The 27,388-nt window shown below is 44.5% G+C and overlaps 1 protein-coding gene across 4 annotated transcripts in view; it reads left to right on the plus strand.

The window, feature by feature from the left end:
* Nucleotides 1–27,388, plus strand: part of DCAF1 (DDB1 and CUL4 associated factor 1) — a 648,223-nt gene that overhangs the window by 229,043 nt on the left and 391,792 nt on the right. For all 4 annotated transcript variants that reach the window (XM_030205586.1, XM_030205587.1, XM_030205589.1 and 1 more), the window contains 2 exons: nucleotides 13,087–13,296; nucleotides 13,993–14,162. In XM_030205586.1, the coding sequence (XP_030061446.1) occupies nucleotides 13,087–13,296; nucleotides 13,993–14,162 (380 nt within the window). The remainder of the gene's footprint in view (nucleotides 1–13,086; nucleotides 13,297–13,992; nucleotides 14,163–27,388) is intronic.

Below are 27,388 nucleotides of genomic sequence, written 5' to 3' on the forward strand. Positions count from 1 at the left end.
TACAGGATACCATTCCAGATGGGTAGAAACTTGTGCTATTTGGCTTTGTATCTGCCAAAATTATAATAAACTACTGTTACCAATCTAATATTCCTTAGGAGTTGATTTTGGCTTCTAGCTGCACTTTTGAGATTTCTCTGAGTGAAAGAACACACACGCTGTAAATGCTGATATAGGTGGGTAACATTCTTCTTATGTGGTAGTGGTATCAGTAAGATTTACATAATTAGTGCAGTACAGCAAATGAATAGGAATGTCCCTACCTGTCACTGGAGTGTAAATTTTAAGGGGCTTCAGAACTTTTAGTACAGGAATAGTTTTGGGCAGACTTTTACGGTCTGTGTCCTGAGAAAGGCAGGGGCTAATGAAACTCTGGTATACATACAAAGTATCATATACCATGTAAAATGAGTTTATCTTGTTGGGCAGACAAGGGTTCAGCTGTAAAAGGTGCTGAGCAGCTTGAAACACTAGCTAACAAATAGTAGTGTGCATTTACTCACTATAAATGTCATTAACAATGTTTCACACTTTGATGAAACTTAAAGCAAAGAATGGCAACTACATTTATGCATCTAGGTTTAATAAGTAGCAAATAATAATGTGATCAAGCTTGAAACCATATTCAATGAAGCACAGCCCATTAACTTGCATTCGATATCATTGTTTTGAAATACGGTTAAGTGACTTAAAAAAAAAGTCGATGTACATACAGAAGAACAAAAACCCTCACAAGCTTATAACTGCACAGGAAACAGCGAAGGTGACCCAAAAAGGAACGCTGGACAATGTTCTTTTTCTTGCTGAATTGAAAATTTATTGGCAGTCAAATGGACTCAACATGGCTGTGTTTCAACCAACGGACCTGCCTCAGGAGTCTCTCAATGCAATGTGCTTGTGAATTTTGCATATATCTCAATTCAAGAAAAAAATAGATTTGATTGGTGACTGATGTGAATTTTGGTGGGAAGGCAAACTAACTGCTAGTTTGTATTTGGCTAAAAGGCTGAACATAAAATATCCAGCTGTTCTCGAGACTGGCGCTGAAAGTGTTTCTGGTCCAGAAAGTATCAGTGAATGTCCATGGAAATCAAATGTTTGTCTTTGTCTCTGCAAGTCAAAGGCTCATAGTATCAATGACTTGTAGGTTCATGGAATCAAAGCCACTTTGTAGCAAAACATGGTTGCAAATGTATAAGGAACCACAGCGTTGGAGGTAGTGTTTGACACACCATATCAAGTGTCTTTGATGTTCATAACAGTGTGGCTGTGGTTGTTTATGGCTGTGTTCAACACATGTAGAGATGATCAAACAGTCATAATCATGGACAAATGCATTCCAACTAAAACTCAATACAGAAAAAACACACTGTCTCATCCTCTCATCCCAATACAATAAGAACATACCCACAAGCTTTGACACCCCAGATTACACCCTCCCTATCTCAGCCTGAAAATCCTCGGTGTTACAATTGACCATAGTCTGACACTTGAGACCCAAGTTAACTCTACCATCAAGAAAATGTTCCACTCAATGTGGAAACTCAAACGCGTGAAACCATTCTTCCTGAGGGCAACATTCTGCAACCGGATACAATCAATGGTACTAAGCCATGCTGACTACTGCAATGGAATTTATGCGGGATGCAAAGAGCAACTCATGAAGAAACTACAGACCGCTCAAAACACGGCAGCCAGGCTTATATTTGGAAAATTGCTTTTCGAACGCGCCAAACCCCTTCAAGAAAAACTGCATTGGCTCCCAATTAAAGAACATATTACTTTCAAAATCTGCACCCTGGTTCACAAAATTATCTATGCCGAAGCCCCGGGATATATGACTGACCTCATAGACCTGCCAATCAGAAACACAGTCTGATCATACTACTACTTAACATTTCTAAAGCGCTACTAGGGTTACGCAGCGCTGTACAATTTAACATGGAAGGACAGTCCCTACTTAAGGAGCTTACAATCTAAAAATCATCACAAACATAATTAAATCTTCACTACCCTAGCTGCAAAGATCTCAAGTACAAATCAATTTATGCAACCAGCTTCTCCTACATAAGCACACAATTGTGGAATGCACTACCAAAAGCCGTGAAAACAACGTATGACCACCTTAACTTCCGGAAATCACTAGACCAATCTGTTCGGAAAGGTATACCCTACTGACCCAACTGAAGTGTGTGAACTGTGCAACACAACGAAACCAAAGCACATAATGAACACTATATAACTCTTCTTCTCTAAGATTCCCTAATGTGTCTGTAACACATGAATCTCATTCAACCATAACATCACTTTGTATTTGTTTCATCACCGGAGGTGCCTAACGCCTCACGGTACTATGTAAGCCACATTAAGCCTGCAAAAAGGTGGGAAAATGTGGGGTACAAATGTAGCAAATAAATTCTCAAAGTGGACATATTCCAAACACTAAAATAAAAATAACATGATTTTTTTCTACCCTTGTTGTCTGGTGACTTTGTTTTCTGATCATGCTGGTCCCAATATCTGATCCTGCTGCTCTCTGTCTGTTCTCTTAACTCCATTTCCAGGGCTTCCTTTCCATTTATTTCTTTACTTTCCTGCTTTCTTCATTTCTTGCCCTACATCCATAGTAAAAGCTGGGTCCTCCGCAGACTTGACTGGAGGAGGTATAGAGTGGATCCAGCTTCTGCCTATTTTCTTTATCCATGTGCAGTTTTTCTCCTCTCTTCCTTATCCCTCATCTCTTCTCCTTCCTCTCTCTTCCTTCCCCTCCATCCATATGCATCTCCTTCCTCTATCTTTGTTTATTTATTTACTATACCGTTACTTCTTACATAGCAAATCAGAACAGTTTACATCTTTAAAATATAAATGACGGGAGTCACGTGATGCGCTGAGGGAGTAGGACGTGAGTCCCTGCTCTCCGAGGCCCAACGCCCGACATTGCCAAATAACTTGCGATTTCGCCTCGTCTCAGATTAAATAGAAGACACAAAACATCGGCTAACTAAGTGATGGACAAGTTTATGGAAAAACCAGCCAAAACTATGCCGGCGCGTGGGGCGAGGAAAGACAAAGAGCCGCTGAAGGCAGCTGGCCCGGACGTGGATTCGCCACAGAAACAAAGAGGGCCGCCTTTTTCGGAGGCACAATTAGCGCAATTATCACAACTGAACGCGGCAGTAGTCCAAGCGCTGGAACCCAGGCTAGAGAGAATATCGACGCAGATCGCAAACTTTGAAACACGACTTGCAGAGGAATCGCGTCGGATTGGAGACCTAGAGCATAGGGTGTCCAAGATGGAAGACGCGAACCCTCCGATGCAGCAGCAGATCCGCCAGCTACAGACCACAGTGACAACGCTCACAGACAAGGTGGATGAGCTAGAGAACCGAGGCAGGCGCAGTAATCTGCGGTCGATTGGCCTACCTGAATCAATTGAGGATTCTGTACTGGCAACAGTTGTGGAACAGTGGCTGAAGGCAGAGTTCGCTTTGTCTGATCACGCGGGCGGCCTGTGTCTGGAAAGGGTGCATCGCGTAGGCCGAATTCAAGATGGCCACCAGACCCCACGTGCGGTGATACTGAAGGTGCACAACTATTTGCATAAACAAGAGATTTTGAGTGGATACTGCATCAAGCGAGATGACACAAAATATGAGGGGTACCAGATTAGAATCTTCCAGGACTATTCTGCCTCCCTTCAGGAACGTCGGAAGAAATTCACGCTGCTGTGCCGCCGACTTCATGCGCTGCAGACAAGATTTATGCTGATATATCCAGCAGTGCTTAAGATTCGCCACGAGGGCCGCTGGAAAACTTTCGATTCCTCAGAAGCGGCGCAAACATACATCACTGAACTAGAGCAGCGCCCAGCAGATCCGAACAGGCAGATGGGGGGGGGGGGGGGGGGAGAGTGAACTTTCTACAGTGCCTTCATCCCATAAGAGGCGAGGTTCGAAAGTTTTGCACCTTTTAGGGTGGGGAGGCCTCGGGCATGGAAGGGGCTCCTCTTTGAGTAATAGAACTGGATGTATAGGGTAAAGGAACTAGGCTGGTTTCAGGGGAGAGGGGGGGATAAGGGGAAGTTGTGGGAGGGGGGCTTGTTGGGAGAGGGATACACACAGGAGACACATGTACACTTTAGAGTTCTTGACAGAGGTAGGCTGCCCATACTTTGGGGGGTGGGAGGCTCAGTGGGCAAAGCAATAACGAACACGGAAAGTCCCTTGGGTAAGGCTGGGTGCCCGGGAGACTTAGGTTGGCAGTGCATCGTAGGTATCCAGTCACAGATCCTGCCCTGCTCAGAATAATGTGCGTCTAATATCCTGGAATGTGGGTGGTATCTCTTCCCCAATTAAGAGAACCAAGATTCTAACAGCTTTACACAGACATGGGGTGGGGATAGCCTGCCTCCAGGAGACAAGATTGTCCCAGGAGGAGCATGAAAAATTGAACCGACACTGGGTGGGGGAAGTGTTTTGCTCACCAGCTACGGGAAGGAGAGGAGGAGTAGCTATACTAATTCATAAATCACTCATGTGTTCTGCAAAACTTGAGTTTAGAGATGCTGAAGGGAGAATGGTAGGGATAAAGATCAACTTACAGGGGAGGGAGATGCTAGTGGTGTCAGCTTATGGTCCCAACACAACATCCACAGACTTCTTCGCGCAGTTACAGGCGAGATGCAGGGGGCTTAGTACACTTCCATTGATCTTGGCTGGGGACATGAACCAGGTGATGGACGCGGCTTTAGATCGTTCCAAATACCAGCAATCGCGATCCTCCGTTCCACCTTCTGTATTGGAAACATTCTGTCAGGAAATGGGACTGGTGGATCCCTGGAGAATATTACATGGAGAAGAGAGAGATTACACCCATACATCCAGAGTCCATCGGACACAGTCCAGAATAGATTATGTCCTCATGTCACAGACCGAATTTCCCAGGGTAACAGAAGCCTCTATAGGCCCTGAGGAAATTTCGGACCACTCCTTAATCTGGGTGGATCTGGAATCCGCCCCTTTTTTTCAACAATCCCCGGGGTGGAGGTTTCCTGCATATTTGTTTACATCTAGTGACTTCAAAAAGTATTTACAACAGAAGGGGGAGGAATTTGTCACGCATAATCAGGAACATCGGGAGGACGCGGTCTTGTTCTAGTCCACGGCCAAGGCTGTGCTCAGGGGTGAGACCATAGCTTACGTCAGTAAGCGGAATCGGCAAATCGCCCGGGGAATAATTATCTTGGAGAAACAGCTCAGAGCGGCGAGGCGGACATATGCCGGGGCACCGACACAGACAAATTATGACACACTTATGTCCACTAGAGTGGCACTTAATAGCCTCCTCCATGAACGGGTAATGAGGTCCCTCCTGTACAAAAAATACAAGCTACACAAATTTGGAGACAAGGCGGGAGGGATGGTAGCTAGACTTGTGAGGGGTGCGCGCAAACCACACTTCATAACAGCGCTCCGCACTACGGCTGGAGGAATAACACACGATCTCCAGGAGATTGCACAAACATTTTACCAGCATTTCGCAAATTTGTATAAAGGGGAGCAAGAGCGCATAGGAACCCGGGAGACCATACAGGGGTATTTGAAAGATGTAGGACTAGAGAAAATTTCCACAAACCAAGCAAGTCTCCTCAGTCCCCCGGTGTCAGCCAAAGAACTACAAAAGGCGATAGGCTCGCTGAAATTATATTCAGCGCCGGGACCAGATGGCCTCTCGGGAGAGTTTTATAAGCTGCTGAATACGCAGGTCGTAGGGCCTCTGACCGAATATCTTAACACGGTGGTAGAAATGGGACATTTTCCCCCACATGCAAATACGGCACTCATAAGTTTGATCCCCAAAAAAGACAGAGATTTAATGAATCCAAACTCCTACAGACCTATCTCCCTGATTAACGTGGAGATTAAACTCTTATCGCGCATTTTGGCAGAAAGATTAGCGCCTCTGATGCCTCGTCTCGTTCATGAAGATCAGGTAGGCTTCGTCCGAGGACGTCAATCGGTCCTAAACACACGTAAATTGATCCTTGCATTATTGGCTAACTCCCCTCCAGGTACGCAGAAAATGGTGGTAAGCCTAGATGCGGAACGCGCATTTGACCAAGTAGAGTGGCCGTTCCTGTTTGAAACACTAAGAGACATAGGGTTACACGGGTGGTATCTTAACGCGATAGAAACACTTTATTCGCGCCCACAGGCCATGGTTCGAGTCAATGGGGTTAGAACTCCAGGATTCGACATCGGGAGAGGCACTCGTCAAGGCTGCCCTTTGTCTCCGCTGCTCTTTCTCTTAACGTTGGAGCCCCTCTTAGTGAAGATCAGAGCCCAGCGCAGGATAGCGGGGATCCGGGTTGGCAGAAGAGAGCTAAAGGTACTTGCTTACGCAGATGATGTAATGGTGCTTCTGAGCGACCCACAGACTTCTTTGGAGTGTCTCCTGCACACTATTACTGAATATGGAGACCTTTCGGGCTATTCCCTTAATAAATCCAAGTCCATGGCCCTAGCTTTAGATGATACATTGCAATCAGACTGGAGAGGTAGTTTCCCATTACAATGGGCGGCAGGTCAACTGCAGTATCTGGGGGTGATCATCCCTAGGGCCCTGGAGACACTGTATGAGGCAAATATAAGACCCTTATTGACCAAAACTAGACGCCTGTTGAGGCTGTGGGGAGCCTGCCCTTTATCACTCTCGGGCCGAATAGGCCTGTTTAACATGATGATAGCCCCTAAATGGCTATACTTGTTCCAGATGCTGCCCTTATATTTGAAGAGAGGGGAGGAGTGGGCTTTACATCGTGTCACGCAGACCTTTCTGTGGAACGGGAAGAGACCCAGGCTCCCAATTCATATCCTTCAGAAGCCGAGGCCACAGGGGGGGATGGGGTTGCTCAACATAAGATATCTCACCATAGCAAGTGCAATGAGACACATCAGGGACTGGCTAGTGGGAACAGGTGATTTTTCAGTGATAGCTCTAGAGAAGGCCCTGGTTCCTACTGTGCATTTGGGATAGAGGTTGCACGCCCCAGGAGGGGAGTTAAGTACAGGGGAGGATCAGAACCCATTAGTTACATCAGTGAGAGCGGCCTGGAAATGGATCTGTAAACGACACAGATTTGATTGGCGGGCCACCCCTTTCTTGCCACTACATCATAATCCAGATTTCCCAGAAGGCTCCTCATCGGTGGCATTTTGTCGCTGGAGGGCGCTGGGGATCCAGTATGTCTATCAGCTGGTGTCGGATGAAGGGAAAGCGAGACCTTTTGCAGAACTACAACAGGAGTTTGGACTCTCAGAGAGTGATCGATTTGCTTATCTTCAGATGAGTCATTATGTCGCAGCTCTGGGCTGGATTAATCTGAGCGAGGACGTTCAGGATACCTTGAATACGGCATTGACTTTGGGAGCCCAGAACTCAGTACCACTCAGATTTCACCACAGATTTTTGCAGGATTCGACTGAAGACATAGACTTTCAGGCAAGAGCGCAGAATTGGGCCAAAGATCTGAAGCTAGAAGTGACTGCAGAGCTCCTGTGCAATTACCTGACCACCATACGGACACGCTCTATCTTCAACCGTTATTGGGAGATGGATTACAAATTTACTCTTAGACTGTATGTTTCACCAGCACGAGCCTTCAAGGCTGGCTTTGGGGACTCAGATGCATGCCCATGGTGTGACCACGCTCCAGCAACATTAGGACACATGTTCTGGTCTTGCCATCAAGTGGGATTGTTTTGGACTCGGGTTCTTGGCGAGACACAGAGGTATTGGGGCCGCCAGATCAAAAGCCAGCCACTGATGTTGTTTGGGGACTATAGGTGGGTTCGTCCTGCCCCTCCAGGCTTTGGGGCTTTCATGCGAAGAACCATACTGATGGGAAAGAGAGCCATTTTGTTGCACTGGAGAGAAGAAAAAGGTCCCACTGTGGGAGCATGGAGATATCAAATGATCGAGCTATTGAACTTGGAGAGATGTGGGATTTCCGACATGTCCTCCAAGGAGGGGGAACACCAGAAGACATGGGCGAACTTTTGGGACACTTTGCAACCCACAGCTCGAAGTAGAATACTAAATTAGGGATGGCGGGCCTCTGTCATTGTTTGTATGAGATGGCACTTACTCCTGTGTGTGTGTGTGGGGGGGGGGGGGGGGGGGGGGGGAGGGGTAGGCAAAGGAAGAGAGGGGAGGGTAAGAGACACAATATCTAATAAACCTCACTATGCTGCGTAATACTTGAGGGTGAAATCCTTTTCGAGCCAAAGATTGAGACACAATACATGTACTAACAGAAAGCTATTGGAGGTGGTGGCATCTGGCGAAGGGCTATAAGAACCAAGGCCCTTTGTGGTAGAACATACGGAATGGAATTGTGCTGCCTCTGATATGACTTTGGCTGTGCCGCTTGACCTGAGCAGCGGAAAGTCTGTGGAGTGCCATAAAGATATTCATTAATGTTCACTGTACAGAATGGGGCGGAAGTTGGGCAAGGGAGGGGGAAGGAGGTTGGGGGACAATGAAAAATGTATAATGTAAGCAACGCACAGTTGATGTTGTAAGTTTAACAGGTTACCTGTTCGTGTATATGTGTATAAGACATGCTCTTATAATAAACAGATTTAAACATAAAATATAAATGACATATATCTTTAACCTACAACAATATTCTAACATAAAAGAAATCCGTTTGTATTAGGACAGCTCTAACAGAAACTTCCATACCAAAGAAAACAAAACCAATTATATATATCACTCATACATATCACATCAAATAATGCTGCTACCTTAAAATAGTATATATTTCCTGTTCAAATAAACCACATTTCATTTCCTGAGTGGTTTTCTCTAATAAATGGAGAGAGTAATCCACCTAAGTGGATGAACACTAACTCCCACGTAAAAATAACAGCACAGAGAGTGGGAAATGGGACCAATGACTCCAGGAGAACGGGAGATAAGATTTCAAAGAACCACTTTATTCAATGACTCGACACAGAAAACTGTGTTTCGGCCAAAAGGCCTGCCTCAGGAGTCTTGTATTCAAGTCACATGCCACCTTCAAACCTGTCTGAGGTGTAGCAGCACAGCAGCAATTTCTACAACTTACCTCAGACAGGTTTGAAGGTGGCATGTGACTTGAATACAAGACTCCTGAGGCAGGCCTTTTGGCCGAAACACAGTTTTCTGTGTCGAGTCATTGAATAAAGTGGTTCTTTGAAATCTTATCTCCCGTTCTCCTGGAGTCATTGGTCCATTTCCCACTCTCTTTCTGTGCTTTCTCTAATAAATGACACTAGATTTCTCTTTATAAACGGCACTAGATATCAAAAGCTTTTTGAAAGAAATAAGTTTTTCAAGCTTTACGAAAGAGCATAAATGATTCTTCTACCCTAACATATTTTGGCAGAAAATTCCACAATGATGGTGATAAAAAAAAAAAAAAAAGAATGCTGACGCTCGTGTTGATTTCCATTTCGCTCTTGAAGGCGGTGGGATTACCAACCTCTTATCAGTAAGTGAACGTAAAGTTCGTGACGGTGTGTATGGAATAAATTTGCAGGATATGATGGTGTAGATAAATATAGCACTTTGTATGAGAACCTTAAAAGAAATTCTCAAATGGATCGGAATCCAATGTAGTTGACATAATAAAGGCGTAGCCTTATCATATATTGAAGCTCTATAAATTATATGAGCAGCTGTGTTTTGAATAGTTCGTAAGCGTTTCAAGTTGAATTTTGTAATGCCCGCATAACAGTTGTTATAGTAATCAAGGCATATCATAATGTACGCATAGGCCACGGTACACAATGAGTTATCTATTGTATTTCTAATGGACCGTAATTGCCTTAGTAAAAAGATTTTTTTTTACTACCTCTGATATCTGATCATTAAATGATAAAGCTGAATCTATGATCACACCTAAGTATTTGACAGATTGAACAGGGACAATTTGCCTGTGAAACAAAGTAGGAATTAAACTATGACCTGTTATCCAACAAGCTATTGTCTTTTCAGAATTTAGTGGTAGTTTGTTTATTTATTTATAGTACATTTCTACCCCACATTTTCCCACGCATGCAGGCACAATGTGGCTCACATATGATTAAGTAAAAAGACAATACAGTAAGAGATATGGTAAGAGACAATTAGGCAAGGAAAAGGAGAGGGGCATTACAGTATCGGGATAGGTAAGTGGGACTATTAATCGGTGAGAGTGTAGGCGGAGTAGGCCGATCCAAATAGGTGAGTTTTCAGCAGCCTCTTGAACAGTTGGTGATCCACGTGTAGTTTTAAGTATTTCGGCAGAACATTCCAATTCTTGGCACTGGAGTATTGGAAAGACGAAGTGAAGATCTTCTTGTATTTGACGCCCTTACAATTTGGGAAGTGCAAGTTGAGATACGAGCGCGAGGTGGCTACTGCATTTCTGAGTGGGAGGTGAAGCATGTACTCCGGAGCTTTGCCCATAAATGATTTTATGAGTTAGTGAGCAGATTTTGAAAGAGATACGTTCTCTCACGGGCAACCAGTGGAGAATGAAACGCAGAGGTTGAGCATGCTCAAAACGTGATTTTCCCAGGATTTGTCTCGCTGCAGTGTTTTGTGCAGTCTGGAATCTTTTCAAAAGATAATCATGGCAACCTGCGTAAATTCCGCTGCAGTAATCTAGGTGGGATAACACTAACCAATGAACAAGGGTGCGAAACAGTTCTCTAGTTAGGCAATATCTAACCTGCCGAAGCCTCCACATTGCATTGAACATTCTTTTAGTAACAACTCGTACGTGATCATCCAGATGCAAATGCTTGTCCAAGGTCACCCCAAGGAGCTTTAGACTACTAGAAAGAGGGAGAACATAGTCATTTTTGTGCTCAAGAAGCCAGCTGGCAACCTTGCTGAGACATTCTTGTATAGGCTTCAAATCTATATTTAATGGATCTACCTAATGGATCAATAAGAAATCATCAGCATAAGAATATGAGCTAATACCCAGTGTTTGAATAAGCAATGCCAATGGACTGATACATAAATTGAACAATAACGGTGGCAAAACTGAACCTTGTGGAACACCACAGGAAATATGAACTTTCGAAATAAATGAATTCTGTACCACTTTGTATGAACGACTTTTCAAAAAAGAGGAGAACCAGTTATAAACAGTACCAGAAATTCCCAATGATTGCAAATGTTCTAATAATAAAGTGTGATCAATCAAATCAAATGCCGCAGATAGATCAAGTGAGATAAGTAATGCAATCCTGCCCTGTTCAAGTCTAGAATGTAATTCACTTAGGAGTGCGGTCACTACTGTCTCTGTACTATATCCTTTTCTAAAAATGACTGCCTTGGATGTAATGCATTTATAGATTGAGTATGATTGAAGCTGCAGAATATCCATCCATGTGCAGCATTTTTCCTCTCCCCCCTCCATCCATGTCCAGCATGTCTCCCCTCACCCCTCCATTCATGTTCATCTCACTTCCTCTGTCTTCCCTCCCGTCGTCCATGTCCAGCATTTCTCCTGTCACCCCTCCTGTCCGTCCATGTCCAGCATTTCTCCTGTCACCCCTCTATGTGCATCTCCTTCCTCTGTCTCCTTTTCCCTCCATCCATGTCCAGCATTTCTTCTCTCTCCCTTCCCCTCCATCAATGTGCATCTCCTTCCTCTGTCTTTCCTTCCCTCCATCCCTGTCCAACATTTCTCCTCTGTCCTTCACTCCATGCATTTCCAGTATTTCTCCTCTCACCCCTCCCATCCATGTGCATCTCCTTCCTGTCTTCCCTCCCCTCCATCCATGTCCAGAATTTCTTCTGCCCTCCCCTCCATCCATCCATCCATGTCCAGCAACTCTCCTCTCTCCCTTGCCCTCCATCCATCCATGTCCAGCAACTCTCCTCTCTCCCCTGCCCTCCATTCATCCATCCATATCCAGCAACTCTCCTCTCACCCCTGCCCTCTCCTCCATCCATATCAAGCAATTCTCCTCTCTCCCTTTCCCCTCCTCAATCCATTCATGCCCAGCAATTCTCCTCTCTCCCTCCCATCCATGTCCAGCGATTCTCCTCTGCCCTCCCTCCCATGCGCTGTGATAGAAACTGTGTTTTGTTACTACGGTCCATCTTTGCTGTGCAGAAAATGATTATTTCTTACAAGGTTTTTAAACATTCAGTCCTTCAGTATAGTTATGTAATATTATCATTTTATGCTCTTATTCACGTATCACTAAGAGGCATATTTTCAAAGCACTTAGCCTTCCAAAGTTCCATAGGTTTCTATGGAACTTTGGAAGGCTAAGTGCTTTGAAAATATGCCTCAATGTGTTATATACTGAATTAATGATTATATCATGTCAATATAATCATATATATATTTTTTGTGCAATTTTAACATGTAATTCATATCTTTTACACACTTTTACAATAGAATGGCCAATATGCTCTACATTAAAATTATATTTTTAATTGTTTTTTAATTAGTTTAAATTTACATGTTTTTATGTTATGTTTGTATTTCAATATTGTTGTTCTGATTGATATGTTTATGTATGTTCAATACAGACCTCTGACGCAGGCGCTGAGCGCCGAAACACGGCCCGTGTCGGGTCTATTGTGGAATATTGACAGTTATTAATAAAGAACCGTGTCCCATTTCTGAAGGCTCCTGGAGCCTTTGTGGTATGTTTGCTTCTGTCACTACCATTCTCGGTCGTGCAGCGGTCAGGGAAATCCCAGAGCATCCTTCATCGGCACCATCATTTATATTCTATAAACAAAAAAATAAAGTTCTTGCTAATGAATATATTTATCTACCTACTTTATATGATCACTACTTGTCTATTGTTGTTGTCGCATTTCTACATATCGAGGTATATGGAGCAATGTGACGAGCTCTTTGTTGGAGACAGACAAAAAAGAGGCACTTAGCCTCTAAATACTAGTAGGCACATTTACTAATGTCTTCCATCTTGATGGAGGTAAAAACTCAGCAAACTTGAAGGGGTAAACAATTCAGAGGCATAAGATGATTCTTTTGACTTATCTGGATGTTTCTTGTAGATCAGTACCCTGGAGATTTTGAACTTGGAGGACCAGGGTGCACTCCTAAGTGATGATGAGATTTTCGCCAGCCGCCAGACAGGGAAGCATACCTGCATGGCACTGCGCAGGTACTTCGAGGCCCATCTGGCCATCAAGGTAGAACAGGTGAAGCAGTCACTGCAGCGTACAGAGGGGGGCATCCTTGTTCACCCACAGCCTCCCTACAAGGTAAGCTAGTAACTACAGTCAGTGATTGATTGATTGATTGTATTCTGTTGCCCATGAACAGGTTGGCCTTTCATCCCTTCTGTGTTGCACATTCATAGTACTGACCAGTGAAAGTGCCCTCGTAAGTGGCATTAAGTGTGATGGAGAATATTGTGTTGTGTACTGTGAGAACTTCAGAAAATTTCATAAATGTGCCCTAGATGTAAGGAAAAGGGCATGGCCAGGGAAAGGCATTATTGTGAGTGAGAGGGGGCACATCCTATGGTTATCGCAGCCTTTCTTTTATAATAGAGCATTTTTTGGTATTCATTTGGAATTAGGTGGTGTAGCAGCAGCATTTCATGTAAGATGAGATCTTGTTCAGGTACTACTTTATCAGAGGTAGAGATGGTTAGTTTGTTGAACCCCCCCCCCCCCCCCCCCAAAAAAAAAAAAAAAAAAAGCATATGCTGTGTTCGGTACATATATACATACAAGAGTCTAGGGCCCATTATAGAATCATCTCATCAGAGAGAGAAACTGTGTTGTTGGCAGCTATGCACTAAAGCCTTCTGTTCAAATGTCAGACTTAAAAGTTTGGATAGCCCTATTTTTTTTTTTTTTGTCTCAAGTGAATATCAGATGTGTAAAAAGAAAAATATTTTTTAAAAGCCTGCAAAATTCATCTGTAACACCAGGGCATGATATCATTTCCAGGCCTGCTCTTACACACATGATCAGATTGTGGAGATGATGGAATTCCTGGTAGATTATGGTCCAGCCCAACTGTATTGGGAGCCAGCTGAAGTGTTCCTGAAGCTGTCCTGTGTGCAGCTAATGCTGCAGCTCATCTCCATTGCCTGTAACTGGAAGACCTACTATGCCAGGTGAGATTGATGGGGAAGAGCAGCATGAGAAGCAGAAATATATTAGGCTATATAAGACTTGACAGAATGAGGGCAGGGGAGGCACGGTGCAGTGATAGAAGTTAACCTGTAATAGAGGATTTCTTCCGCTGGTAGAGAACGTAGATATGCTAAGGATGCAGAGGTAGCTTTGAGATGTGCTTTACTGTTCAAGGTAAGCTGCTGATACGCATTTTGGTAGTAGAAAGATATACAAATTGACTACCAGCTGTTTTGAGTTCTCTTAATGCTCGAGTTGCAAATATCTTAAGATCAAGAGGTAGATTTCAAAAAGAATTTTGGAAGGTTTATGGATTGATTTGACATAGAAAGCTGAAATAACCTTAGGCAAGAATTTTAGGGTGTGTCAGAAGTAATATCCTGTCCTGAAGAATTTGAAGATGCAGAGAGTAATGGACTGGACCTTTTACATAATAATAAAGTAAATGTTGGCAGGTAATGAACTTCACAGTCCATCCAGTCTGCCCAACAAGGTGGCCAGAGTTGAATCTGGCACTCTGCACAGGTTCCACTTCTTTGTCTTAACAGCAGAGGGTACTATAAGATGTAAAATGCTTTGCTGAGACTTGTAGGGAGGTGAGCGTAGAAATTTGTTTTACTTATGTAATGTTACTACATACTATCGCCATACCTGAAAGCTATCAAAGCAGTGTACATTTAGGTACAGTAGGTATTCAGCTTTTGCCTTCACAGTTCTAAGTGGATTACAAACTAAAAAGAGCAGCACAATATCTGGGATTTAAACAAATAGTAAATATTAAAATTTAACCCCCCCCCCCCCCCCCCCCCCACTTCCACTATTCCTTGTTCAATGTGTAACTATGAAAAATGATAGTTTTAATTTTTCTTCTAAAATCTAGATAACCATGAGAGGTCTGTAAAACCTTGCATACATCTTTCCCAATCTAGCAGTTCTGAGATTTTCAATGTTTTTTTTTTTGCCTTTTAATCGTAGGGAAACTGATTACAGACACTTTCTCTATATGACCTGGTGGATCTGGTAAAATCAAAACATTCATACAGATAGAGAGGAGTTAACCTGAATGGTATCTATATTAATAAATCCAACCTTGAACGTTCTGAAGCTCACTCCAAGGCAGAGAAGCTCACTCCACGGCAGAGAAGCACAAAAATCCTGTATTCATAGGCTAGGACCAGTCACCCTCACTCATAGACTCGCCCTCAGCCACGCCCCATCTCTCTATATAAAACGCACCACCAACGTTCTGAAGCCTCACTTTTCCAGCGTTCTAAATGTGAGGCGCCAGAGATCAATTTTTCATCCATGACTGTCTGCCCCGCCCACACGTCAAACGTGATGACCTCGTTGGGCGGAGCAATGACACTCACAGACCGTGTAGCACGTCTGATTGGCTGAGTTGGGTGAAGCCAAGGATGACGTCGCCAGCACAGCTGCTCCACAAAAAACCAAGGAAAGGACTCCTCCCCCTGCCTAGGAATTCATGCAACTCAGCACCCCCCCCTTCAGATACAAACACAAAACAAAACTCCCCCCCCCCCCCCCCCAATGCATCTCATTTTACAACTACAGGCAACGCGCAAACACGAAGATCAGCCTCCTTTCCTTTCCAGGGTCACAGTTCAAATTCCTCAACTCCACCCATGGATCTCATTTGTCATCTACAGGCAACGCACGAGCACGAAGATCCGCCTCCTTTCCATCCCAGTGTCAGAGTTCAAATTCCTACAGCTCACCCACAACCCCCCCCCCCTTCCGATACCACAACTACTACTTATCATTTCTATAGCGCTACTACACGTACGCAGCGCTGTACACTTGAAACCCCTCCCCCTGCATCTCACTTTACATCTACAGGCAACGCACGAGAACGAACATCCACCTCCTTTAAGATATGACAGCAAGCAAGGAATCACCCTGAGAGCAACAAATCACCCACTCCTTTTCCTAGCAACCAGGAAGAGATTTTGCAGCCAATCAACGATGGTCTTATTGTTGGTGCTGACTACTACTCTGTGCTCTGAAGAATTGTTTTCGCGAGGCAGGGTTACAAATGACACAGCTTTCCCGTAGCAGATTGGGAAACACTTAACATGATCCTAAAAGAAGCAACTCCTCCTCCCCTCTTCCAACAGCAAGCAAACCAGCCGAGCAAGCTCGCTCCTGAAGTGTTAACGTTGATGTGGCAATAAAAGGGTTAAGGGCTGCAGTCACTGACACGTACCATTGTGCTTCTGAGGGGGAGACGGGACAGAAAACACAGATTTCTTTTACATTCAATGTGTATTTCCCATGTTAACATGAAAAATACTGAGGGTTTGGTTGGCTTTTTAGTTTTCCACTTTGCAATTCACTTTGCTGCGGTTCTGCTTCCTTGGGAAGTACTGTGCATGGTAAAGCACTTTCAGCACTGCTTTTGCACTAAACCTGCAGTTCACAAAACAACATTTTTGAAAGGTTTCTTGCCTTTTACCATATGCTTACAAACATTTAATTACTTGAAAGGAGTATTGACAATTCTTTTACCAGCATTTCATTCCTGAAATACCTCAGTCAGTAATCTCTTTTCTTCACACAAACTCACTATCTGTCTCACACAGTCTGTCTCTCTCTCTTACTCACACAAACACTCTGTCACAGTGACCGCCCCTGTGGTCCACACACACACACTCTCTCTGTATCTCTCTGTCACACAAACACACACACACACACTTTCAATCCCTCTGTCTCACCCACACTCACTGTATGATTCACACAGTCTGTCTCTCTGTCTTACACACACTCTCACTCACACAAACACTCTGTCACAATGACCGCCCCTGTGGTCCTGCACACACACACTCTCACATCAGATGGAAGGAGAGCAAGGGAAGGAGGGGGTCATGGAACTCAATTCCACACACACACTCTCTGTATCTCTCTGTCACACAAACACACAGTCTCTATCACACACACACAGACACACTCTTTCAATCCCTCTGTATCACTCTCACACACACACACTCTCGGACTCACACAATCTGTCTCTCTGTCTTACACACACAAACACTCTGTCAAAAAGGACTGCACCTGTGGTCCTACACAGGGCCTCCTCCTTCCTCATTATACACCCTTCACTATTACTCCATCTCATTACAATACTTTAATATTAAATATTTGGTTAACAAAAAACAACTAATCAATATAACCTTGCTAGCGCCCGTTTCATTTGTGTCAGAAACGGGCCTTTTTTACTAGTTTTATATAAAATACAGAAGAGTTTACATTGAATGCTGGCTTCTATAGGAAGCCAGTGCAAGGATATATAGAATTGTGAAATAGTGTCATATTTCTTCAAGGAGTATTTTGAATAAATTTTGTAATTTTTTCAGCAATTTCTTAGAGCAACCTAGATAGACAATATTGCAGTAATCCAATTTTGAAAGCAATAATGCTTGTACTAACAATCTGAATTGATCTAGTTTGAAGAATTTTCATATAAAGATCTTGCCTATGAAGAGCTGGACTTTGTAGTAAATACCCTGGGATTGGCTGCCAAAATGAAAGGTAGAACATTGTATTGGTAATGTATTTCCTATACCACAAAATGAAGATATAATTTCTGAGTATATATGTGTATAGGTATGTGCACATTAAGATCTATAGAACATAATCAGTCTCTCCTGTTCAGTAAGGAAGAGACCTTTTCTAATGTAGTCATGTTGAATTTCTCCTTGAGGAACAATTTGTGTAATCTTCTGAAATCCAAAATTGGATCCTCTTATTTCTTTGGAATTTGAAAGTACCAGGAGTAAAATCATGTGTTTATTTTGCTGAAGGAGCTTCTTGTATGTCTTTGCCCTGAATTAGGGAATTTTTCCCCAAAGCAGGATTCCCTAATATTGAGAACAGAAAAAGTAAACAAGATGTTAGTGTGGTATCTGTGATGGACTATCTTCAGTATCCATGTGTCTGAAGCTATTGATGTCCACCTGTCCAGAAAATCTGCGCTTGTAGATGTGAAAGAGGCACTGCTGGAAGAGTAGTTATATTCTTCACTCTTAAAAAGAAACTTTGGCTTAGATTGTGCTAAATACTGAGACTGTTGTTGCTTTCATCTTTGCCTTGTTCTATGTTGCTCTTGAGAGAAAAGTTAGACCTGGAATATTGTTTAAAGCTTTCTTTGATAATTGTTTCTTACAAGGATAGAATGGTATGGGATTTGCGTACGAGAATGGTATGGGATTTGCGTTACAAGACGTACGAGGAGAGACTTGCTGAACTAAACATGTATACTCTGGAGGAAAGGAGAAACCGGGGTGATATGATACAGACGTTCAAATATTTGAAAGGTATTAATCCGCAAACGAATCTTTTCCGGAGATGGGAAGGTGGTAGAACGAGAGGACATGAAATGAGATTGAAGGGGGGCAGACTCAAGAAAAATGTCAGGAAGTATTTTTTCATGGAGAGAGTAGTGGATGCTTGGAATGCCCTCCCGCGGGAGGTGGTGGAAATGAAAACGGTAACGGAATTCAAACATGCGTGGGATAAGCATAAAGGAATCCTGTGCCGAAGGAATGGATCCTCAGGAGCTTAGTCAAGATCGGGAGGCGGGGCTGGAGGTTGGGAGGCGGGGATAGTGCTGGGCAGACTTATACGGTCTGTGCCAGAGCCGGTGGTGGGAAGCGGGACTGGTGGTTGGGAGGCGGGGATAGTGCTGGGCAGACTTATACGGTCTGTGCCAGAGCCGGTGGTGGGAAGCGGGACTGGTGGTTGGGAGGCGGGGATAGTGCTGGACAGACTTGTACGGTCTGTGCCAGAGCCGGGGTTGGGAGTCAGGGCTGGGGAGGTGAGGATAGTGCTGGGCAGACTTATACGGTCTGTGCCTGTGCCAGAGCCGGTGGTTGGGAGGTGGGGCTGGTGGTTGGGAGGCGGGGATAGTGCGGGGCAGACTTATACGGTCTGTGCCCTGAAGAGCATAGGTACAAATCAAAGTAGGGTATACACAAAAAGCAGCAAATATGAGTTATCTTGTTGGGCAGACTGGATGGACCGTGCAGGTCTTTTTCTGCCGTCATCTACTATGTTACTATGTTGCTGTTGGAATATTGTTTAAAGCTTTCTTTGATAATTGTTTTTTACAAGGATAAATGGCTTCTCAAAACCTGAGGCGGCGGATGTCATCCAGTATGGACGCTTAGAGTTTACTCTCCCGTCGGCTTTTTCTCTAAAACATAGTAACATAGTAGATGACGGCAGAAAAAGACCTGCATGGTCCATCTTGTCTGCCCAACAAGATAAACTCCTATGTGCTACTTCTTGTGTATACCTTGCCTTGATTTGTATCTGCCATTTTCAGGACACAGACCGTAGAAGTCTTGCCCAGCACTAGCCCCACCTCCCAAACACCAGTCCCTCCTCCCAATCTCGGCTAAGCTTCTGAGGATCCATTCCTTCTGAACAGGATTCCTTTATGTTTATCCCATAAAGGAATCCAGTTCAGAAGGAATGGATATAGCAGCTAAATATCTCACTTTATTGTGTAGGGTTCTGTTTTCAACTTATTTGAATAAGATGTCTTCTAAATCCAACCAGAATGAAGGTTCACACTCTTTTCATTCAGCCTCTAAATGGAATAAAACGGACCTCTCTACGACTGACCAGGCCCTGCAATCACCGTTACCATTATCACGTGACAATGCTGAATCTCTTGCAGATGATATAAAGGCTCTACATATCTTAATGCAGCAGAATCTCAGCACTACCTCTGAAATAAAATCAGAATTAGCTACAATCTCTACACAACTTACTCAGTTCAATGCCAGAATTTAATTGGTCTTTTAATACAACAAAATCTTCTGCTTGGAGACTCAATACCTCTCTGCTCTCAGATTCAACATTCTTGCAGCATATCTCCCAGAAATATGTTGAATTTTTTGCTAACAACAAAGACTCTGTGTCATCATATATAACAGTAGGGGAAGTGTTCAAGTCTTGGTTGAGAGGTGAAATAATTAGTTACGTATCTCTTCTTCACAAAGCTAATAATGCTAAACTCGTTAAACTTGAGAAAGAAATACATCTGCTTGATATGACTTTATACACATCATCATCTAAGTCTGCACTTCAGAATCTCAGATCGCTCAGAATGCAATATTATTCACTTTTATCAAGCATCTCCAATATTATCACTTTTAAGCAAAGTGCTACATATTACATGGAATCTAATAAAGCTGGTAAACTACTTGCATCCTATCTCAGAGGTAAAAGAATAAAGCAACATATAACTGTTATAAAATCGCCAACAGGAGCTTCTTTGACTTCGCCTCAAATACTTGAAGCTTTTGAAACATTTTATATGTCGCTGTACTCTTCAGAATGCATCACTCATGATACTGAAATATCTAAATTTCTTATGTCTTTAAGTCTTCCTCGCTTCTCTGAAAACCAAATACATCAGCTTAATCAACCCATTTCCCATGATGAGATCGTCTCTATAATCAAAAAGTTATCTTCTGCAAAAGCACCAGGTCCTGTGGAATTCTATAAAGCATTCTCCACTTCAATTTCAACTCACTTGCTGACCTACTCAAACTTTATTAGACTCCTCATCTCCAGGTCATTTTTTGGATGCAAATATTGTAGTACTTGCAAAACATAATAGAGACAGTACGCTTGTACTAAATTACAGGCCAATCTCATTACTAAATACTGATTATAAATTCTATACAAAGTTATTATGCTGTAGAATGGAAAACATTATTCAATCACTTATACACAGAGATCAAGCTCGTTTTGTAAAGCTAAGATATGGTGCTGATAACACTAGATTATTTTGTCATCTCATCCATTTCGCTCGGTCTACAGATTGTCCTGTATTATCTGTCTCCCTAGATGCTGAAAAAGCCTTTGACCAGGTGGAGTGGAAGTATTTGTTTAACGTACTTAGGCATGTTGGTTTTCCTGACAGCTTCATACATATGTTGCATTTACTGTATTCTCTACCATCTGCTCGAATTGTAGCTAATGGTGAACTCTCCACTCCATTCTTATTGCATAGAGGAACCAGACAAGGTTGCCCTATATCTCCTAAACGGTTTAATCTGGCTCTAGAACCCCTTTTGGCAGCTATTCGAAGCTCAAATGATATTACTGGAGTCCATGTGGGTCAAAATGAGGTTAAGCTTTCAGCATATGCTGATGATATAATGTTATACCTCACTAAACCACAGGCATCTATGAGGCACTTGTTCGGCTAATTTCCTAATTTTCCAGGCTGTCAGGATATAAAATTAACTGGGATAAAACTGAGCTAATGCCTCTAAATGATGCCTGTACTCCTTTTTTCATTTCTGGTTACCCCCTTAAATGGGTAGTCTCTTCTATCAAATATCTACGTGTGTTTTTTTGATAGGGACCTCCCTACTACTATTAAGCTCAACTCTGATAAGATTATAGCTAAAGTTGAAAGCTCTCCCTCATCTTGGTCTCTGCTCAATCTATCATGGTGGGGTAGGCTTGACACTATTAAGGTGATGATAGCACCTAAAATTACATATATTTTAAGCATGAATTCCTCTCATTTTTCCTAGCTCTTTTTATAAAAAGTTAGAAAAATTGCTCTCTAATTTTGTATGGGATCTTAGGACACCCAGAATCTCCTTAGGTATGCTAAAGCTTCCTAAATTGTAGGGTGGGGTAAGGTTTCCTGATCTCTTAACATACCATAAAGCCTTCATTATTCGTCAGGGCTTTGAGTGGATCTCTCCTCTCACTACTACCTCTTTACCTAGATGGTTAATTTTTGAACAATTTATTATAGATCCACTGGTACACTCTCATTTAATTGGCATGCACCTTCCTAAAAACATTGCCTTGAATCCCATCATTAACATTACTCATAAATTAATATCCTCTTTTGATAAGCAGATGATTGCATCCTGGGGCAGCACCACATGTATACCTATATGGAATAATCCCAAATTTGTAATTAATAAAAAGCAAATCTCTTGGTCACAATGGCAACACATAGGCATATGGGATCTCAATGATTTCATTGATGTAAATAATCACACTTGGAAATCATTCTCAGTTATGAAAGCTGAATTCTCTTTGTTAGATATTCATTTTTATCAATGGTTACAGCTTAATACAATGTTGAGGAAGAGTAAATTACAAATACAAAAGTTGTCCCATACTCCTGTGATTATTAATATTTCCAAGCAATTTCAAGTCTCTGGTCATGTTGCATCTCATATACAAATTCATCTCAAAAACTTTCCTACTAAATGTGTGGGCTTAAGCAAATTCTGGGAAGAGGATATTCAACAATCTCTGACTAATCTTGGTAACAGGTATGGAGTTCTTTATTTAAATGCTCCACGTCCTCTTCAATAATACAATCTCTATATTTCTTCACTCATAGATCCTTATTGACACCTCTCAAGTCACATATGATTAACTCTTCTATTTCCAACTTATGTTGGTCTTGTCAATCCCAACAAGGTACTCTTAAGCATATTACATTTGATTGTATATGTATTCAAAAAATTTTCGAAGGACATATGGTCCAATCTAGAAGATATATTCCATGTTTCTGGTCCAATAGTTTATAAATATGTAATACTTTAAGATCAATGTTTTAAACCCATTTTAAGGACCAATGAATGTTTGCTTTTTAATACCATGTTGACTATAGCTTTGAAAGTAGTCTTTTCACACTGGAAAGCTTTGCAACAAACTACCTACCAAGAATGGTAGAATTTACTGTTTCAAACTTATAAATATGAAACATATTTTGCTAAAAAAAAAAAATATCTCGATATGCTTTGTATAAAGAAAAATGGGCGCCATTGATATCCTATTTTGAAGGCGTGAAGTGAGAGGTGTATATTGTACTTTTTCTTTCTTTCTTCATGTATATTATTACTGATCGTTACCATCTGTGTCACATGGATGAACTTTATACTGCTTGCATACTTTAAGGTGTCTTTCTTTTTCACTCATTGTAAATAACATATTGTAGTTCAATTGCTGTTATTGCTTTCTTTTTTACAAAATCAATACAAAATATTAAGACTTTAAAAAAAAAACAACCCAAAAACCCTGAGGAATGTTTGTAAAGAACCATCAGTATGCAATGAGGTCCTGAACATATCTACAGTTTCCTTCACTTTTCTTCCATAAAGACTGTCTCTTGTCACATCTACCGCGATGTGAGGCAGGTTTCAGGGAAGTGAGATGTCCTTGGTCCACAGGATGCCTCCAGTGGCATCCAGGTTCTAAATGTATAATTCCTTGGAGACTTAATAACACATTGGTCAATTGGAATCCACAAAAAACAGGTTGAATATGTTGGAGACCTGGCGCGATAGAACCTGCCGCAGTCACAACTTTGCCCCAAAAGAAAAGAGGAAAAGAAAAAAGGGTCAAATTAAAAGGCACTCGATACAGCTCAGTTCCTGTACACCAAAACCTTATTCCTCAAAGGTCCCAAAAGAAAAGTAAAATATCTTTTTGCAGGGTTGTAGCAGCTTGGCAGCATTAGGGTCCCCTTTCCACCCCAAAGTACCATGTAGGGTAGTGTACTCCGCGTCCCAGCAGGCACAGCTCTGCACAGAGAGGAAAAAAGACAAAAAAAACTCCCACAGAAGTTCCTAGCTTTTAAAACCTTTCAGAACCAAAAAAGAAGGGGTCTTCCAAAGTAGTGCAAAGAAAATGTCAAAATATTTATTGAAATAGCTGCTTTTAATACAAAAATCACAGTGCACCCAGCATTTAAAGTTCACTCTAATATATATTGCACCAAATAAAGCTCTGGTGGTTTTCAGTGTTTGAAACTCAGCTACTCATAAAAAGCTGCCTTGCAAAAATCAAAACGCTAGTGCAACAGGCTTTGATCCTGGAAACCTGAGTTCAATTCCCACTGCAGCTCCCTGTGACCTTGGGCAAGTTACTTAACCCACCATTGCCCCAGGCAATCTAAAACCTTAGATTGTGAGCCCTCTAGGGACAGAGAAAGTACCTGCATATAATGTGTACAGCGCTGCATACATCTAGTAGCGCTATAGAAATGATTAGTAGTAGTAGTAGTGGTTGTCTTTATTTAAACCCAGGCGGCATATTGAAAACCGCTTTGAGAAAACAGACTGGACCTGTTTCACCATTATCACGGCTTCTTCAGGGTCAATTCTTAGACAACCAATGTGCAATAAAATATAACAATAATTCTCCGAGGACAAGCAGGCTGCTTGTTCTCACGACTGGGTGAAGTCCGCGGCAGCCCCCACCAACCGGAAAGAAGCTTTGCGGGACTGTCGGCACGCAGGGCACGCCCACCGCGCATGCGCGGCCGTCTTCCCGCCCGTGCGCGACCGCTCCCGCCAGTTCCTTTTTTCCCGCGCCTGGAGAGAGTCGTGCTTTGCCGCTCTCTCTGTTCAGCCGCCGGATTTGTCGATCGCGTTTACGCAGATCGTGCTTTTTTCTTTTTATTTTCGGTCTTGTTACCGCCCGGTTTCTTTTTAAAAAAAAAAAAAAAGAAACCCTGCGCGTGTGGAGCACGCGCTCCCTTTTTCCCTCGCTTCTAGCGGGGACGCCGCGTTGCGGCCTAGTGGCCGCTCGGTCGTTTTACCTTTTCGCGGTGTGATTTCAGCCACCATTGACGACTTTGACTTCGCCGACGCGATTTTTCCGTCGATGTCCTCGAAGGTCCCGAGTGGATTTAAAAAGTGTGGTCGCTGCGGCCGGCCGATCTCGCAGACCGACACCCACGCTTGGTGCCTCCAGTGCCTCGGGCCGGAGCACAATCTCAAGTCGTGTTCTTTGTGTCTCGGTCTCCGGAAACGGACTCAGGTTGCGAGGCAAATTCTGCGGGACCGCCTTTTTGGAACTTGCGCCGGCCCCTCGACGTCGACCTCGACGGCATCGGTATCGACGCCCGGTCCTTCGGTACCGGTATCGATGCCCGAGACATCGGCACCGATGGCAGCGACCCCAGGAGAACAGGTCCCGTCGGCCCGCCGGTCCTCAGGTGAGAGTGGGGGTGAGAGGCCGCGTGGGCAGTCGGCCCCGGTCACTCCCTCAGCTCGTGGGCCACGGGACCGAACCCTGTCTAACCCGGTACCTCGAGACCGAGGGGGATCGACCTCCTCCTCCTCCATGCCCTCCGGCGCCGGTGACGGGCATCGGAAAAAAGACAAGAAGCGTCGTCACCGGTCGCCCTCGGTGCATCCGGATGCCGGAGAGGAGGCGACGCCGAAGCGTCTTCGTCGTGAGGAGAGGTCTCCGTCGGTGGTGGAGGTACCGACGCGTCGGGGTTCCGGCACCTCGGTGCCGTCTCCTGGCCCCCAGCAGCTTCTGGCGCCGACGCCCCTACCGGCCCCACCGCCTTTCCCGGCAGCGGGCCTGGACGAGTGCCTCAGAGCCATCCTTCCGGGGATCCTGGAAGGGCTGATGCGCCAGGCTGTGCCGGCGCCGGGGGTGGCGCCGGCGAGCTCTAGCCCGGCGCCGGGGCCGTCGACACCGCCGCCGCTTGCGGTGCCGGTCTCGACCGCCACGCAGGTGGAGTCGACGTCGATGGAGGGAGCTCCGTCCCCGCCGGCGCGGGAGTCCACCGCTCGACGACACCGAGACCTTGGTGCCTCGACGTCGAGCCGGGCCCGGTTCAGGACTCAGCTACATGAGCTTATGTCCGACACCGAGGATGAGGACTCGTGGGGGGAAGAGGAGGACCCTAGATATTTCTCCTCAGAGGAGTCTACGGGCCTTCCCTCGGACCCCACGCCTTCACCGGAGAGGAAACTCTCACCTCCCGAGAGTCTCTCCTTTGCCTCCTTTGTGCGGGATATGTCTATCAGCATTCCCTTCCCCGTGGTCTCTGTGGAAGAGCCGAGGGCCGAGATGCTCGAGGTCCTCGACTATCCATCACCACCTAGAGAGTCCTCCACGGTGCCGCTGCACAATGTCCTTAAGGAGACGCTGCTTCGGAACTGGGTGCGACCTTTAACTAACCCCACCATTCCCAAGAAAGCAGAGTCCCAGTACAGGATCCACTCGGACCCAGAGCTAATGCGGCCACAATTGCCCCATGACTCGGCGGTCGTGGATTCTGCTCTCAAGAGGGCACGGAGTTCGAGGGATACCGCCTCGGCGCCCCCGGGGCGGGAGTCTCGCACTCTGGACTCGTTTGGGAGGAAGGCCTACCAATCCTCCATGCTCGTGACCCGCATCCAATCATACCTGCTCTATATGAGCATTCACATGCGGACCTATGTGCAACAACTGGCGGACCTGGTCGAGAAGCTCCCGCCGGAGCAGTCCAGGCCTTATCAGGAGGTGGTCAGGCAGCTGAAGGCGTGCAGAAAGTTCCTGTCCAGGGGTATCTATGACACCTGTGACGTGGCATCTCGTGCTGCGGCCCAAGGTATAGTGATGCGCAGGCTCTCATGGCTGCGTGCCTCTGACCTGGACAACCGCACCCAGCAGAGACTGGCCGACATCCCTTGCCGGGGGGATAACATTTTTGGTGAGAAGGTCGAGCAGATGGTGGACCAACTGCACCAGCGGGAAACCGCTCTCGACAAGCTCTCCCACCGGGCGCCTTCAGCATCCACCTCCACAGGTGGACGTTTTTCCCGGGCCCGGCAGGCTGCACCCTATTCTTTTGCGAAGCGTAGGTACAACCAGCCGGCCCGAAGGCCTCGTCAGGCACAGGGACAGCCCCAGCGCGCTCGTTCTCGTCAACAGCGTGCGCCTAAGCAGCCCCCTGCGCCTCCACAGCAAAAGCCGGGGACGGGCTTTTGACTGGATCCACGGGAACATAGCCGCCCTACAAGTGTCCGTACCGGACGATCTGCCGGTCGGAGGGAGGTTAAAATTTTTTCACCAAAGGTGGCCTCTCATAACCTCCGACCAGTGGGTTCTCCAAATAGTGCGGTGCGGATACGCCCTGAATTTGGCCTCCCTGCCTCCAAATTGTCCTCCGGGAGCTCAGTCTTTCAGCTCCCATCACAAGCAGGTACTTGCAGAGGAACTCTCCGCCCTTCTCAGCGCCAATGCGGTCGAGCCCGTACCACCCGGGCAGGAAGGGCAGGGATTCTATTCCAGGTACTTCCTTGTGGAAAAGAAAACAGGGGGGATGCGTCCCATCCTAGACCTGAGAGGCCTGAACAAATTCCTGGTCAAAGAAAAGTTCAGGATGCTTTCCTTGGGCACCCTTCTGCCAATG

Source organism: Microcaecilia unicolor, chromosome 6 (assembly GCF_901765095.1).
Source record: "Microcaecilia unicolor chromosome 6, aMicUni1.1, whole genome shotgun sequence".
NCBI lineage: Eukaryota > Metazoa > Chordata > Amphibia > Gymnophiona > Siphonopidae > Microcaecilia > Microcaecilia unicolor.